We start from the raw sequence: 13,977 nt of genomic DNA on the forward strand, positions 1-13,977 counted from the left end.
TGGCTAAGGACCACAGTAGAATTATATTTTCTTTTGAAAACGGATCTCTATGGTAGACTGGATTTCCACAGCGGTAAGTTCAGGTGCCTTGAATGGCATTTTTGGTGGCGAGGGGCCGGCCTTCATTTGATAGAATTGTTGAATTGAAAAGTTGCGTTTCCAAAGCCCAAATGGAGGAGGTCTACATCAAATCCGTATGTCACGAAAATGGGTCTCGCCTTTGCTCTCTCTTTTTTTAATTCTACAAATATATAAGAGTATTGTGTATCATTATATTAAAAAAAGAAGCTTTATATATGTTACAACAGTGCTGTTGCCGCGGCCGCTGAGTTTCTCGGATAGGCTACGTCTTGCAGCCCTAGGCACGCTTACATGATCCATAAGTAAACTATTTGTAGTTTAAAATATATTTTTATGCTTGTATATCTTGTATTTTAGGATGTAGATAGTAGCATCGAGGATGATGCTTCACACAACTAATATACCCTTCCCGCCGTGGTCAACCAGGCAAGGTTCAAGTTTTAAGGATGATGATTTTCTAACTAACGTACATGTCCAAGAGAAAGAACTGATGATATACAAGATGCTTGTATGTACAATACAAATGTACGGATCCATTTATTGCTCAAGGCTGAACACTAAACACCAGTTGAGGAAAACACAACAGTACAACAAATATAGAATAATAAACTATTAGGGTCTTGTTTAGTTTAAACTTAAAAACCAAAAACTTTTGAAGCATTAAGTATAGTTGAAAACAAAAACTAATTACACAGTTGCTTATAAAATCGTGAGATGAATCTTTTGAGAGTCTAGTTAGTTTATAATTGGACAATAATTACCAAATAAAAATGAAAGTGTCACAGTACTCAAAACAAAAAAAAAAATTGGAAACGACACAACGCCTAGTTTGGAATGAGTGAGATTTGCGACATATATACGCACCAAACTGCAGCGGTGAAATCAAAGCAAAGCAACCAGGGCCCTGTTAAAACTGAAACGGTGAAATCAAAGCAACGTCCAAGGGGCTTCAAGTTACAAGTAGATATTGCCAAGCACATAAAATAAAACTGCGAAAATATACAGTAATAAATAAAAATCTCTGTTAACTGCAGCGTGTATTTTTTAGGGTGTGGTGGGGCCGGTGTGCTTGACACCGGAGTTAGGGCGTGATGCTTTTGCTCTTAGTAGTAAAAAAACAAAAAAATAGTAGTAATACGTAGTACCACCATCCGTCAAATACCCAAGAAAGAATTGACAATACGAGGTGTATTCAGAGGTGACATAAGGTCAATTCATTGCTGAAGGTGGACACCAAACACCATTTGAGGAAACAAAACTGTGTCATGACTCGTGATTTGTGGAGGATGCCGCTGCCCGCTGCTCACGTTCCGTTCCGTCCGGCTCACACACTAGTGCAACAACAGTGACAAGAGAGGCAGAGGAACCTAATTAAAGGTATACCAGTACATAATCCTATGTACTAACTATGTGATCGTACTATTTTTTATTAATTAACGTCACCCCTGGCTGACTGTGGACTATTATGGAAACATATAATCTTGAGGACGAGAGTACTAATTACCAAACAACGTAAAAATCTTTGCATGGCTATGCTTCAAAAGACAGGCTCGGCAGCAGGACCATCTTGGAGGCCGGAAAAACATTCTGCGCAACAACAATTGTCAACGATGCAACGTTGCTGCTGAAGACCGCCGACATTTCTTTACCCTACGATCAATTGCTTCAAAATTCAGAGATAGGAATGGATTGGTGAAAAAGCAAATCATTCAAATAATCATGCCATGGCTAAGACTTGGAGTCACTTCGGGGATTGAAATTGCCACCTAGAGTGAAGGTTTTTTTTTTTTTGAGAATAGCTCACAACTTAATTCCAAAACAGAGAAGAAGGTCCGGCCCGTTCTCAGCGAAAAATGAGTGATTAATGGCTAATGACTAGAGTGGTAAGTTTCAAGGGGCTAGGCCAGCTAGCTATGACTATTGTTTGTAATGGTCTTAGAGCAAGGCTAATAATAAAACTGGCAGGCCAGCTATAAAGATATTTATAGCTTTCTCTCAGTCTATCCATATAGTAGTTATCTCTTTATTATTAATATATGGCTTACTTGTTTCTCTCACAAAGTTTATCGATTCTTGTGGTTAAATTGGTTATAAGCTTATAACTCGTTTCTCTTGTCTCTCCTTTCCTGTCTTCTCCACTTCAGCGCTTACAACCTGCTATTATACTTGCTATATATTATACGTGTTTGAGATCAAAACTACACTGGAAGCGCTGGCTTGTAACGTTGCCTTAAGCATTTGTTCATGCGTAATGTGCGCAGATTTTTACTGCGTTGCTTTAGCCCACCTACCACGCTCCCCGCAGCAGTTACACGTGCCTCAGTGAGACGGGGACTACAGCGGCCGGCCCGGCGCACGCTTTCACTCGCCTTTTCCGTCATGTTGGCATCGCGATGCCACCGTAGCGTCAGCATACCATCATCCTTCAGCAGCCGACATATATACATTTCAGCTACACAAGGGTCAAAAACAATTGAACACCACCACATCACTTCAGATCCGGTAAAATATGGCAAAACCTGGCGCTTCAGATCGTGACTCACTCAACCAAGTTACTACTTGGGACCTCGCTCCTCAAAACTAATCTTTGAGTTGAGACCTACTGAAAACTCAACCTTAAGCATTGAGACCTACTCAAAACCCAACTTTAAAACCTTTCCTAGACCTGAGCAAAACTTTCTCTAATTTGAGACCTACTCAATCAAAAACTCTTGACTTTGAGTATACTTGTATAGACATTTATTTAAATATCTAGGCAATGAACTCTTTCATCAGAGCTTAAGACGCCGCCGCTGCCGGCTTCTGCTTCTTGGGCATTCTGTAGCCACCGATGACGCAGGCGTGGTCGCGCTCGAAGGGCTCCAGGGTCACCTGCTCGGCCGGCTTGAACTGCTCTGCCTTGAGCTTCTCCACTTCGCTGGCAAACACAGCCTCCGCAGCCATTGTGCAGTCGATGCAGTTAGCCTGAGTGAACAAACACTAATTCGTCAGGGCCATCGATTGCGGCTTCAAACTAATGCTTTGTATGTATCTAAGGCATCTGGTGCTTTGTTTCCAGCTTTCTGTTTTGGTTGAAAAAAGTTCATTGTGATGTGGTAACAAGTAGTCGTAATAATAATACCTTGATCGAGATCACAAAGTGGCCGCCACTCTTCAGGAAATGAGGCGTTGAGGGCTAAGATCCTAGCCTGCATTGAGGATGGAGAGTCCAATAGGAAAGTTTAACAGGCTGCTTGTAAGTCACATTCACAACCTACACAGGGCATCATCGTACTGTATACTGCAACTATACAATGAGGCGTTGAGGGCTTAAGATCCTAGCCTGCAACTATGCAGGCAGGACGAACTAATTAGCAACAGTTCAAAAAACAAACATTATAGTGCAAAATTTGTGTGATTGATCAAAAAGTACAGTAGTACCAACAGTACAGCATTGGAAACACACAGATATGGTAAAAAAAAACTCCCAGTCAAAGTTATGATCTAAGCACTCGTAACTATCTTTCAGTATCAGACACGCGTCAAATTAAACTACTACTGGTAAATCAAAGCATCAAAGGACCCACTGTAGATATTTTTATGTGCAAAAATTGGCAAACGAAGGAAGCCTTGGTTAATTTTATTCCGAGCCTTACGCAACACATCCCCTCACAAAAATGGAATGATGCAGACAGCAGACCAGATAGAACTGAACAATCAATAAGTCTAGAGAACGTAAAGAAAATAAATCTTGTAAATGTTGTTGCCACCCAGCATGTACCAATTACTTCCTTCATTCCAAATTATAGGTCATTTCAAAAATCTTGGTGAATCAAAGCATTTTCAAGTTTGACCAAAATTATAGAGACATACTAAAATTTGTAACATAAAATGGGTATACTATGAAAATATAATTAAGGAAGAATCTAATGATACTTAGTTGGCATCATAATTGTTATTATATTATCACATATAAATTTGGTCAAACTTTAGATGCTTTGACTCTCCAAGATTCTTGAAATGATTCATAATTTGGGATGGAGGGAGTAGTTAGGTTAAAGCATTGGAGTAAGAATTAAAAGGTTGCATCCCCGCTAATTTGATTATAAAATGCATAAAGCAAAACAGAAACTGCAAAATATTGGCATTAATCGGGCATAAGGCCATAAGCACATTCAAAACCTAACACAGAGCATCATCGTACTGTATATGACTGTACAATACGGACTCATTTACTGTGCGAGCTGGACAAATATTATACCAACAGTTGAAAAAGGCAAACATTATCGTCTGCAATTTGTGTGATTGGACCATCTGTCCCACTTTGGGTCAGGCTTGTAATTAAAATAAAGCATGCAATAGTATAGTACAACATTGAAAACACACATACCATAAAAAAACTTCAGTCAAAGTTATGATGTAAGCAATCACAGCTGTTTTAGGTACCAGACACGCATCAAATTAATTAAACCACAACTGGTAAATCAAAGCATCAAAGGTCCAACACTCCAACCTGTAGATATTTTTATGTAGAAATTGCCAAACAAAGCTTTATGCTATGCATTCACTCACAAGTAAACGACATTATAGAAATGGATTGATGCAGACAGCAGACTAAATAGAACTAAAACTGAAGAGTCTACAAGAAGGTAAAGAAAAATAATCTTGTAAATGTCGTTGCCATACAGCATGTACCAATTAGATAGGCTTAAAAAAACATGGGGTACATTGAAGTAAGAGTTAAAACGTGGCATCCCCTCCAATATGATGATAAAATGCAGAGGGCAAAAAGAAAACTTGAAAACATTTGCATTAATCGGGCATTAGGCCATAAGCGCATCAGAAGCTCGGATTTCTATCATCCATTGTGATGTACTAAAGGGGAATCCGAGTGTGTTCATCATCTGCTGAGGCCCAATATCGCCACAGAAAGACATCAAACATAGGCACATAGCACATAGGCCAGCACCAACATTGCATACTAGTGCAACAATCAGAGATTTCAGATCTTATTCATTATTCATAAAGCAAGTAATAATAATTAAGAAAAGCACTGATAATTACAAAGAATTAGTGAGATGAGTATACCTGGTCTGGCTGAGCAACATCAGAAAAGATGACATCAACCATGCCAACCAACATCCGGTACCTTGCCGGGTGCCTGGCATCCTCAATAATGGGAATGACATTTGTCCTCTTCTTGGCCATATTGACAAGGTCCCTTCCACTCCTGTGAGAGAACTCAACAGCATAGACCAACCCTTCCTGCAAAGTACCAAAATTCATTTATAACAACAGTAAATGAAGCCACTGATCAATATCTGAAACATAGGTGACAGAGTGATCCCTCACCGGTCCAACAATATCAGACACATGAGACACAGTTGTTCCTGAGGCAGCACCAAGGTAAAGCACACGCTGGCCAGGAGCCTAAATTGTAAACATATTAGGACAGCAACAGGAAAGCCTTTTTTTTCTTACTGAAAGGGCAAGATAATAGATAACTAACTAATGTGTGTTCAGACTGAGTAATTAAACAGGCTTACAATCCAGATGTTGTCAACACCGCCAAGCACAGCAGCAGCCAGCTTGGATCGGAAGGGGTTCCACACCCTGTACTCTACCTTTGTCCCATCCTCTTTCTGAAAAATGCATGCCAAAAACAACAAAAGATGACCATACATGATGGGACAGCTGGTGCTAGATTGCTAGAACAATGCTAGTGAAATAAACCTTCAGTTTTGACTTTTGAAATATACATATATGGATCTATAAAACACCATTGTTGACAAAGAGGTAAACTAATTTAACCACCTTTATTAGATTCCACCCACATTTGCACAAGAAATTTGTGAAAAAAAAAATAGAGAGATGACACAACTGCATAAGCAACAACTAGAATGAAGCACGGCCACTGCAAGGACGGACCTGGACGGAGACGCGCTTCTCGCCGTAGACGGACTCGCCGGGGTTCATGTTCCTGGTGCAGAGCGCGTCCTCCTTGGCCCTAGCGACGAAGACGCCCTTGTGCTTGTGCGGATCCACCACCACATTGCTCCCGCCCCTCATGCCGCCGCCGCCCCTACGGCTGCCGGCTGGCGCCCTGCCACGAGGCGGCCTACACATGACGCCATTGCCCCCTGCTCTCCGCGGGCCGTCAAACACTCAAACCTCCGTCCGCCGCTGTCTCCGCCATCGCCTCTCCCCCATGCCCTCCGGCCGCGGCCTCTGCCTGATCCTCTCCTCCCGCCGGACCCTACGGGAAGCGAAACATTAGGTCACAGTTTGTTGCACCGATCGAGCAATATCCCAATTGAGCGGTAACCGTTAATGGCTTTGGCTGCTCGCTTGCCTCGTAGCGGTGGCCTCATGGTGGTGACGTGACGTGAGTCGTCGACGATCACCTCGTACCCGCCGCCGCCGCCGCGGCAAGACAGAGAGAGGGTTTAAAGTTTTTTTTTGAAAACTTTTTACCCTTTTTCTTGGACGAGGGTTTAGGGTTTTCGCCATATTCTAGGGTTAATTGGTATATATACACAAATAAAAATAAACAAGCATGCTGAACAAAAATAACGCCAGCATAATTTTCATTCCAAATGTCGCTCTGGGGCTCTGGCTCTGGGCCATAAGCCCATGCCTGCGCTTGTGGGCCCTTTCTCCGGCGATTTCCCTCGCGTTAAATTTCCGGCCAATTTCAACATCCATATAAAAAAACAGCTGAAGCTATTATTAATTATTACTACATACTTTTAAATTAATCACAATTCAGCAGCAGCATCAACAACAACAGAAGTTCATACATTTCATTCACACCAACCTAGCCAATGTTTACACCAGCAAAAACTTGCCGTTGCTGGCAAATAACCTAACTCAGCCATCATCAGCAATCTACTAGAGCGTGACACGAGTGCGGCAGCAGGTGGCGTGATCTGAATTCTGGTCTGAGAGAATTGAGTGCTCTGCGTAACTGTGTTCCTGCCTCCTTCAGCTTCAGCTACTGGATTCCATCAGCAAGTAGACGGCCCTACACTACTCACCTGTTACAATGGTGGCGCTGTTGCTGATGCAACAGCGCTCAAGAGGGGGAAAGAAAATGAGAGCTGGCGCCTCTGATCCACTGCTCAGATGATGGTGAAGTTCGAGAATATGTTCATCAGGTTGTCAAGTGCCTCAGGGTAGAACTTGCGCGCGAACAGGTAGCAGGGCCGCTTCATGCCATTCCACATGCACGGCCTCCTCTGTGCTACATGCTGCGCAAGGACGACAATGGCACGTTAGAGCTTCCAGGGAACAAGGAATACCTCATTCGTTTAGGCTGGCAGTGATTGGGAATAGGCCAAGCAAAGCGAAGGACAGAATTACTCTTACCTTTGCATTGCTGCTTACGTGGACGCTCTCGTCAATGGACTGCGGGCATTTGTGAAATCGTTAGATAAATGCCAAAGGTAATGAATTGTTTGCCCCTGAAGGCTCGAAGCTTACCGAGATGTTCTTGAGCAACTCGAAGCTTGTATCCACAGCCCTATAGACTTTAGGATGCCATTTCCCTTCAGACCAATCTACATGCGTCACTGACCAATTTGCAATTCCCGTTGGATCAACCATCTGCAGCCACAAATACAGATGCAATACTGTTCAGTAGTTTTTCTCAATAAAATGTCGTTGGCTGGTCAAAGAGAACAAAAGGCCGTCATCTACAAGCTTCTGAACACTTACATTAAAGAGAGTTGGCAAGTAGTGCTCGTCTGAATAGCAGTTATGCCATTCATTTCCTGGCTGTAAAGTTGCAATCACAACATCAGCAACAACATAAATATCAGGAAAAGGGGGACAATTTATGGCATGTACTACTCCTGTGCACCCTAAATAGCAGTATGTGTTATGGTTTGATATTATCTAGGCAGAAAGATACAGATTAACAAACACAATTGTTTTCGTCTTTTTCCCCAGAAATCCTCTACCTATTGTCTGAGCATATTCGAAAGTCTGCTTGTTACACATGAAAAATAACTTGACAGTGCTTTTAATAAGACAATGTATCTTAGAAAGTCTTCTTTTTTTTTGGTGTGGGGAGCAAGGGACCACCTTACAGTAACGCTTGAACTTCCCATAGTAAAGGGTGTCAGCGAGAATAAGAATTGCGTGCTGCCGTTTTACTGTAAACCACTGTAAGAGAAGAACACACAAGAGCATTCGAGTTAAATATGAGAAGCCATAACAGCTGTTATAAGTAATAGATTTTGGATTGAGTTTGGAAGATAGAGGATTATTGGAAGAGAGAAAAAAAGTCACTGTACAAAAAAAATGAAGCAACAACCATAAAGTTCCGCTTTCTAGGGCGATCAGTCATATGAAACTATCACCTGTGCACCCTTTCTCCAATCTTTCTTCACAAATTCAGGTAGCATATGGTCAGAATATCTACCTGCTCCATGTGGACCAGGATCATCAAAACTGAGAAAAAGATAATTTGTCATGTCAATAGCAAAATTCTTATTCAAAAAACATAATTTCAAGGAAAGCATATCTTAAATCAAATATCTTTTCAACTCTGATTACGGGAAAAGTCAATGTGTTGCTTTTATGTAAGTATGTTCAGTTGTTCACTTACCAGTCAACAAAACTGACGTTTGTCTCCATGAGATAACTGTATATATAATCAAAGTTATGAAGTGGCACACAGCTGCAATTAGAATGGAGTGTTAGGATACAGGCCTATCACTGAAATTTAGATGGGAACAGAACAAATGAAAATGATTAACCTCTCAGAAAGCAAGACAAAATGCTGGTTTTCAGGATCTTGTAGAGCATGAGCCAAGAGCCTCTTTTCAGCATCAACCATAGAAATCGTGCCCCAGATCACCTGGCAAGGAAATTGAAAAATTAGATCCTACAACAACTATAACTAAAACTTTGACATCAAAATAATCTTGGACACAACTGCTGTAGGCAAGTACTACTGGCCATGATAGGTACAGGTGATGTTTCAACAACATTAATAAATCCTGGGTCATACTCTACAAAATACATCCATCCATTTAAAAAATGGAGTTCTACAATCATTAGAGATAGCACTCTGAGAGAAAACATAACATTTTTTTTTCAAAATCAATATGTATTATATTGAAAGTTAGCAAACATTTTCTGCATAAATCAATGAGGACAGTACAGGTTTAAGCCAATTCTAGTTAGATACCTTTTCACTTCGAATATCCCTGCCAGCGAATATTGGACTTGAATGAATTGGTCTATCTCTTGATGCATGCACGTATATGGTGTATCTGTCTTCATGACCCTGAAAGTACACCCAAGTGTTTAGACTTGGTACTCATACACACCCAGCTCCCAGCTACACAGCTACTGGTACCCTAAAAATTGAGTTTGTTTACATAGCAGCTAAACAATTTATTCTACTAATAGGAGAGAATATTAGTGTTACACGCTGAGAGCCTGAGACACAATCATTTATCAATTCTGCTAAGACTCCTTTACTACCTAGACATGTATTCACTGCAATTAGCAAATACTGCAAAAATCGTACCATGAAGAATTTTTCCCATAGCTTCTCAAATGGCAACGAACTGGGTGTCAAGAACATGAAAGCAATTTTTGGATTCTTTGACTGCACTGGCCGTGCCCGAATGATGTCTCTCATGATAGCACGAGCAGCAATCTCATCATCAGTGTATACCCTAGCAGGTTCTGGAGGCGGCCGAGAATTGCAGGCTTCTGATGGTACCAGATAACAGGCTGTGTAATGCCGTGGAGTATAAAGATAGGCTCCAAGGGCTACTGCACAAACAAAAGCGACCAAGACAATGATCCAGAGAGGCCTTCTAGATGAAGCCCTACTGCGTGGTGCCATGATGTATCTCTACAAACAGGAAAGCAGGGCCTAGCAAGCTACAGCCATGCAATCATCCATAAGCACTCCTCTGATAGAACTGATCAAACTCCAAAACCTGTACAACATAGGGAAAAGGAAAATTTTGGTTTAATGCCTTCAGGCTTTCAGCCAAAAGTACTAATTTCTGTGTCTTGAACAACAATCCATATTGTATAACTAGAAGACATGTATATATAGAAGATGAAACCATTTAAAAAACACAACAGTTCAGAAACTGCTTGATATTGCACTAGATTTGAATCAAAAGTTTAAAACTATATGTGTGAACTAAAGAACAGATTATTGGAACATATACTAAATAAAATAAATACTGATGAAGTGCTTATAGATAAAAAAAAATTTGGGGGAAAACTATATATATATACTTGTTAACCCAAAATGAAAAACAGATATACATTTTCATCAAACCAATGCTCTAGTTTACAAGTAGGAGATTCTAGAAGTTGTTCTATGCTACAAAATAAAGCAGGACAGTTGACGTTTCCACATGGAACTTGCCAGTTTGTATCCACAAATGAACTTCAAGTTATCTATATATCCTATAAAGACAAACCCCACTAAGCTAATTCTCTTGCACCTCCTTGCGCCTCATCATCATCCACTTCTTCTGCTGCTGCATGCAATTAAGTGCCCACTCACAAATGGTTTCAATAGTGGATGCAGCTACCTACACATGACTATGTATGCATACTGCTAGCAATTATTCTCTCACGTGATCTCCTCTCTTCCTCTTTTGAAACTGACTACTAAAACTATATATAGATGACTTAATAAACTACAGTGAGGTCATATTTACATACCCGCAGCAACGCGCGGGGAATCCTCCTAGTTAGGGGTAATCACAAGCTCTCTGAGCATTTATCCTGCCTTAGCTCTTTTTTTCGGATCCTTGTTGCTTGTTGGTTCGTATGGCCTGTACCGATTTTAAGCTAAATTCTCTTCACTGTCTATTTTCAAGTACTTACATAGTTACATGTCCACACGGCCACTCTCAATTTTTCAACAGCACATCACAAAAACCCTCCCTAAACCTCGCCAACCAATTGTCAGGGAACGAGCTCCAAAATGGCATGGCCGCAACTTGGCTTGAGGCACTGAAAACCCTAGGCAAGATTCTAGATGGATTCTCGACTCGATAACAAGGAGACCACGCAGCACAAAAACCCACAGGTAACCGAGCAAGAAAATTTCGAACCTGAACGCTCGCAGACGGGAGAGAAAGGTCCCCAAGGACAAGGCGAGCTCCAACCTCCAACAGAGGCAAGGCAAAGCTCGAGTCGCTTACCCGAGAGAGGAGCGGTCGATCCGAGTCAGTCCGGATAGATGGAGCTCCACTGACGACTCCACGCCGCACCAATCCAGTCCAGCACCAGGGAGCCAGCAGCTGGCAGTGCAGAGGAGCGGGGAGGCGAGGTCGACGGCGACGAACGAACCACCGGCAGCTCGCGGCGGCCGCGGAGGACGACAGGAAAGCAAGAGCACGCGCGCGATTCGTCCGGATTACGGTGGAGTTGGGGGAGATCTAGACGGTGTGGAGGAGGGGGGCAAAGTACGGAAGAATCTTGGGAGCAAGCAAGACTGAGGTGGAAAGGTTGGCTGGAGAACACACAGCACAGGCACACTGAGGTTTTTGCATCTTGGGCACTTGAACACTCCATAATATGCTCTGATTTGTTAATTATGTTCGGTGCAGTATGGATGTTCCCGAGTTTTTTTTTCAGTGTCTGGGTGCTTTTTGAAAAAAAAAATGATTCTGTATAATTTTTGTTGGAGCGTGATCAAAACTATCACTTTTTTTTTATAAATATAACCTATTAATTACAAACCCGTTAAAGTGACAGTTAAAGCATAAATTTTAAAACACACTCAAACATATATGGATCTGACAAATCTGTCAACTGATAATTAGCGAAAGTCTTTTTTATTCCAAAAAAGCTTTTGTATTTTTAAATTTATATTTATGTCTGAAATATACTGCAACGGAAACGCCTCCGATCCAAACTAAAGTAGTATAGTAGCCTAGTAGGTGGGTTCCTCATAAAAACTCGTAGATAAATTTTGCATCATATTTGTTGGGTTGAGATGTCGGACTATGTGTGACGGCACGTATGAGCTTGGAAAAAGACGTCCGTTTTTTTTGTTATGTATGGTTAGGTGTTTATTTAAATCTAAGATGTAAAGTTTTAGAATGTCATAGTGGCTATCATCTTGAGGTGTTATATGAGAGTGTTTGGATAGTGATAATAAAATAAATTATAAAAGTCTTTAGTATTTCGTGAGACGAATTTATTTGGCTTAATTAATCCATCATTAGCGCGTATTTACTGTAGCTTTCACACTATCAAATTATAGACTGATTAGGTTTAAAAGATTCGTCTTATAAAATAATTGTAGTATGTATAATTAGTTATTTTTTAGCCTATATATATTTAATATTTATGTATATGTCCAAACATCTAGTATGATAGGAAGTAAATTTTAGGGGAGAAACTAAACAAGGAGTGATAAGTCCATTAGTTGCATGGTTGTCCCAGCGGACAAGGACATTTCAATATAGTACTGTACTTAGTTGCCTGTCGCTAGCATGATAGCATCCAAGTAGATCTGACTTTCCACGTAAATGACTCTGACGATGGAAATGCAGAATTGGATTTCTGTAGTGTTGCGCAAAACCCTAGAAAATCCCAGACCCTTTTGTAAAACACAGGAAAGGTTCCTACGTCCATTGATTTTTTTTTTAACATACTCCCTCCATTCTGGTTTGTTAGGCATATTAACAAAATCTCAGATACCAAGGAGAGTAATAAACACATACGTTAATACATGCAGCACAGAGTACGGTGATTACAGGGATTAAATGCATAAAGCTACCATGCAGCCGGAGAAGCTGAACCGATCCATCTTCCTCGAGCGCGCGTGTATAGCCGGAGTAGTTTCGTATTTTTTTCCGAATCGCGCGGCAAGAGTGGCGCATTTTTTTTGGCGCTGTGGCAAAACATGCGAGCCATCCCTTTTAAAGAAGAGTGCAATACGTACAAATAGCACCACCGCACGTCTCTTGGAGTCGCCTGCATGCAAATGCTTCGTATTCTCACTCAGCGCCATGAAAGTCTATTTACTGCACGAGTATTTCAAAGTATTGACGCCTAACATAGTAGACTAACTCCAAAACGTAAGAACGCCTAAAAAACCAGAATGGAGGGAGTACGTCCATTGATTTCACCGGAAATAAAACACAACCATGTTTCGCGGAAGACCCAGGCAGTTAGGGGAAAGAACGGCACTGCACTACTCACGACCATTGGATCAGCCTAATAATTAAGGACCTATGGTTGGCATGACATGTTTTCTCCCGTGAAAGATGGTATTAAAAAATGGCGTGTAAACTCTTGACGTTAGAATTCCCATGAAAGACGTATTTCCCACGAAAGATGGCATGACAGTATTCTTATTTCTATATATTTCAAACATCTGCTCCCTCCGTCTCTTTTTATCTGTTGTTCTGGGTTCCATAAAAACAAACGTACTCAACTTTAACTAAATTTATAAAAAATTTAGAAATATCTATGATACATGATTAATATCATAATAGATCATTGAATCTATTTGTATAATAAATTTATTTGAAGATACAAACGTTACTAAAATTTTCTACAAATTTAATAGACTTAAGAAAGTTTGACCAACATGTAAACCATAGCGACAAATATTTAGTGACCGAGGTAGTATTTTTGTAACTCCTTTATGTTTTCGTTTCCTCCATTTTACTAATACATCCATACCCTATCCATAACTTATTCATATATTGTTTCTCATTCCCCCTTTTTTATCCTATTTCTCTGTTTTCATTTTCTCTATTCCAAACAAGCCCCCTTTCATATCCTAAGGGCCCTTTTAGAAGAACCTAACTTTTAAGGCCCTTTTAGAACACAGTAATTTCTTAGCCACAATCACATAAGTCAATTTATTTGAAAAGAGAAACGTTGGAAATAGAAAAACAAAATATCTCA

At 40.7% G+C, this 13,977-nt stretch overlaps 2 protein-coding genes across 3 annotated transcripts; both read right to left on the bottom strand.

The window, feature by feature from the left end:
- Positions 2,510 to 6,338, bottom strand: LOC8065563 (probable mediator of RNA polymerase II transcription subunit 36b). The gene is given in 7 exon segments (XM_002438907.2): positions 2,510 to 3,045; positions 3,203 to 3,242; positions 3,244 to 3,269; positions 5,149 to 5,325; positions 5,413 to 5,490; positions 5,607 to 5,702; positions 5,989 to 6,338. Coding segments are annotated over 7 exon segments (801 nt in total). The 5' UTR covers positions 6,187 to 6,338; the 3' UTR covers positions 2,510 to 2,859.
- LOC110431385 lies at positions 6,767 to 11,599 on the bottom strand. Of its 2 annotated transcripts, none has more exons than XM_021450468.1 (11): positions 11,253 to 11,599; positions 9,602 to 10,022; positions 9,257 to 9,355; positions 8,823 to 8,923; positions 8,672 to 8,743; positions 8,424 to 8,514; positions 8,146 to 8,226; positions 7,777 to 7,836; positions 7,543 to 7,665; positions 7,429 to 7,467; positions 6,767 to 7,310 (listed from the first exon to the last, which is right to left on the bottom strand). In XM_021450468.1, the coding sequence occupies exons 2-11, from the start codon at positions 9,923 to 9,925 to the stop codon at positions 7,182 to 7,184; spliced, it is 1,119 nt and encodes a 372-aa protein (XP_021306143.1). In that variant the 5' UTR covers positions 9,926 to 10,022; positions 11,253 to 11,599; the 3' UTR covers positions 6,767 to 7,181. The 2 variants fall into 2 exon arrangements, with proteins under 2 accessions (XP_021306143.1, XP_021306144.1); XM_021450469.1 differs by having other exon boundaries at positions 11,163 to 11,599.

Source organism: Sorghum bicolor, chromosome 10 (genome assembly GCF_000003195.3).
Source record: "Sorghum bicolor cultivar BTx623 chromosome 10, Sorghum_bicolor_NCBIv3, whole genome shotgun sequence".
NCBI classification, from domain to species: domain Eukaryota; kingdom Viridiplantae; phylum Streptophyta; class Magnoliopsida; order Poales; family Poaceae; genus Sorghum; species Sorghum bicolor.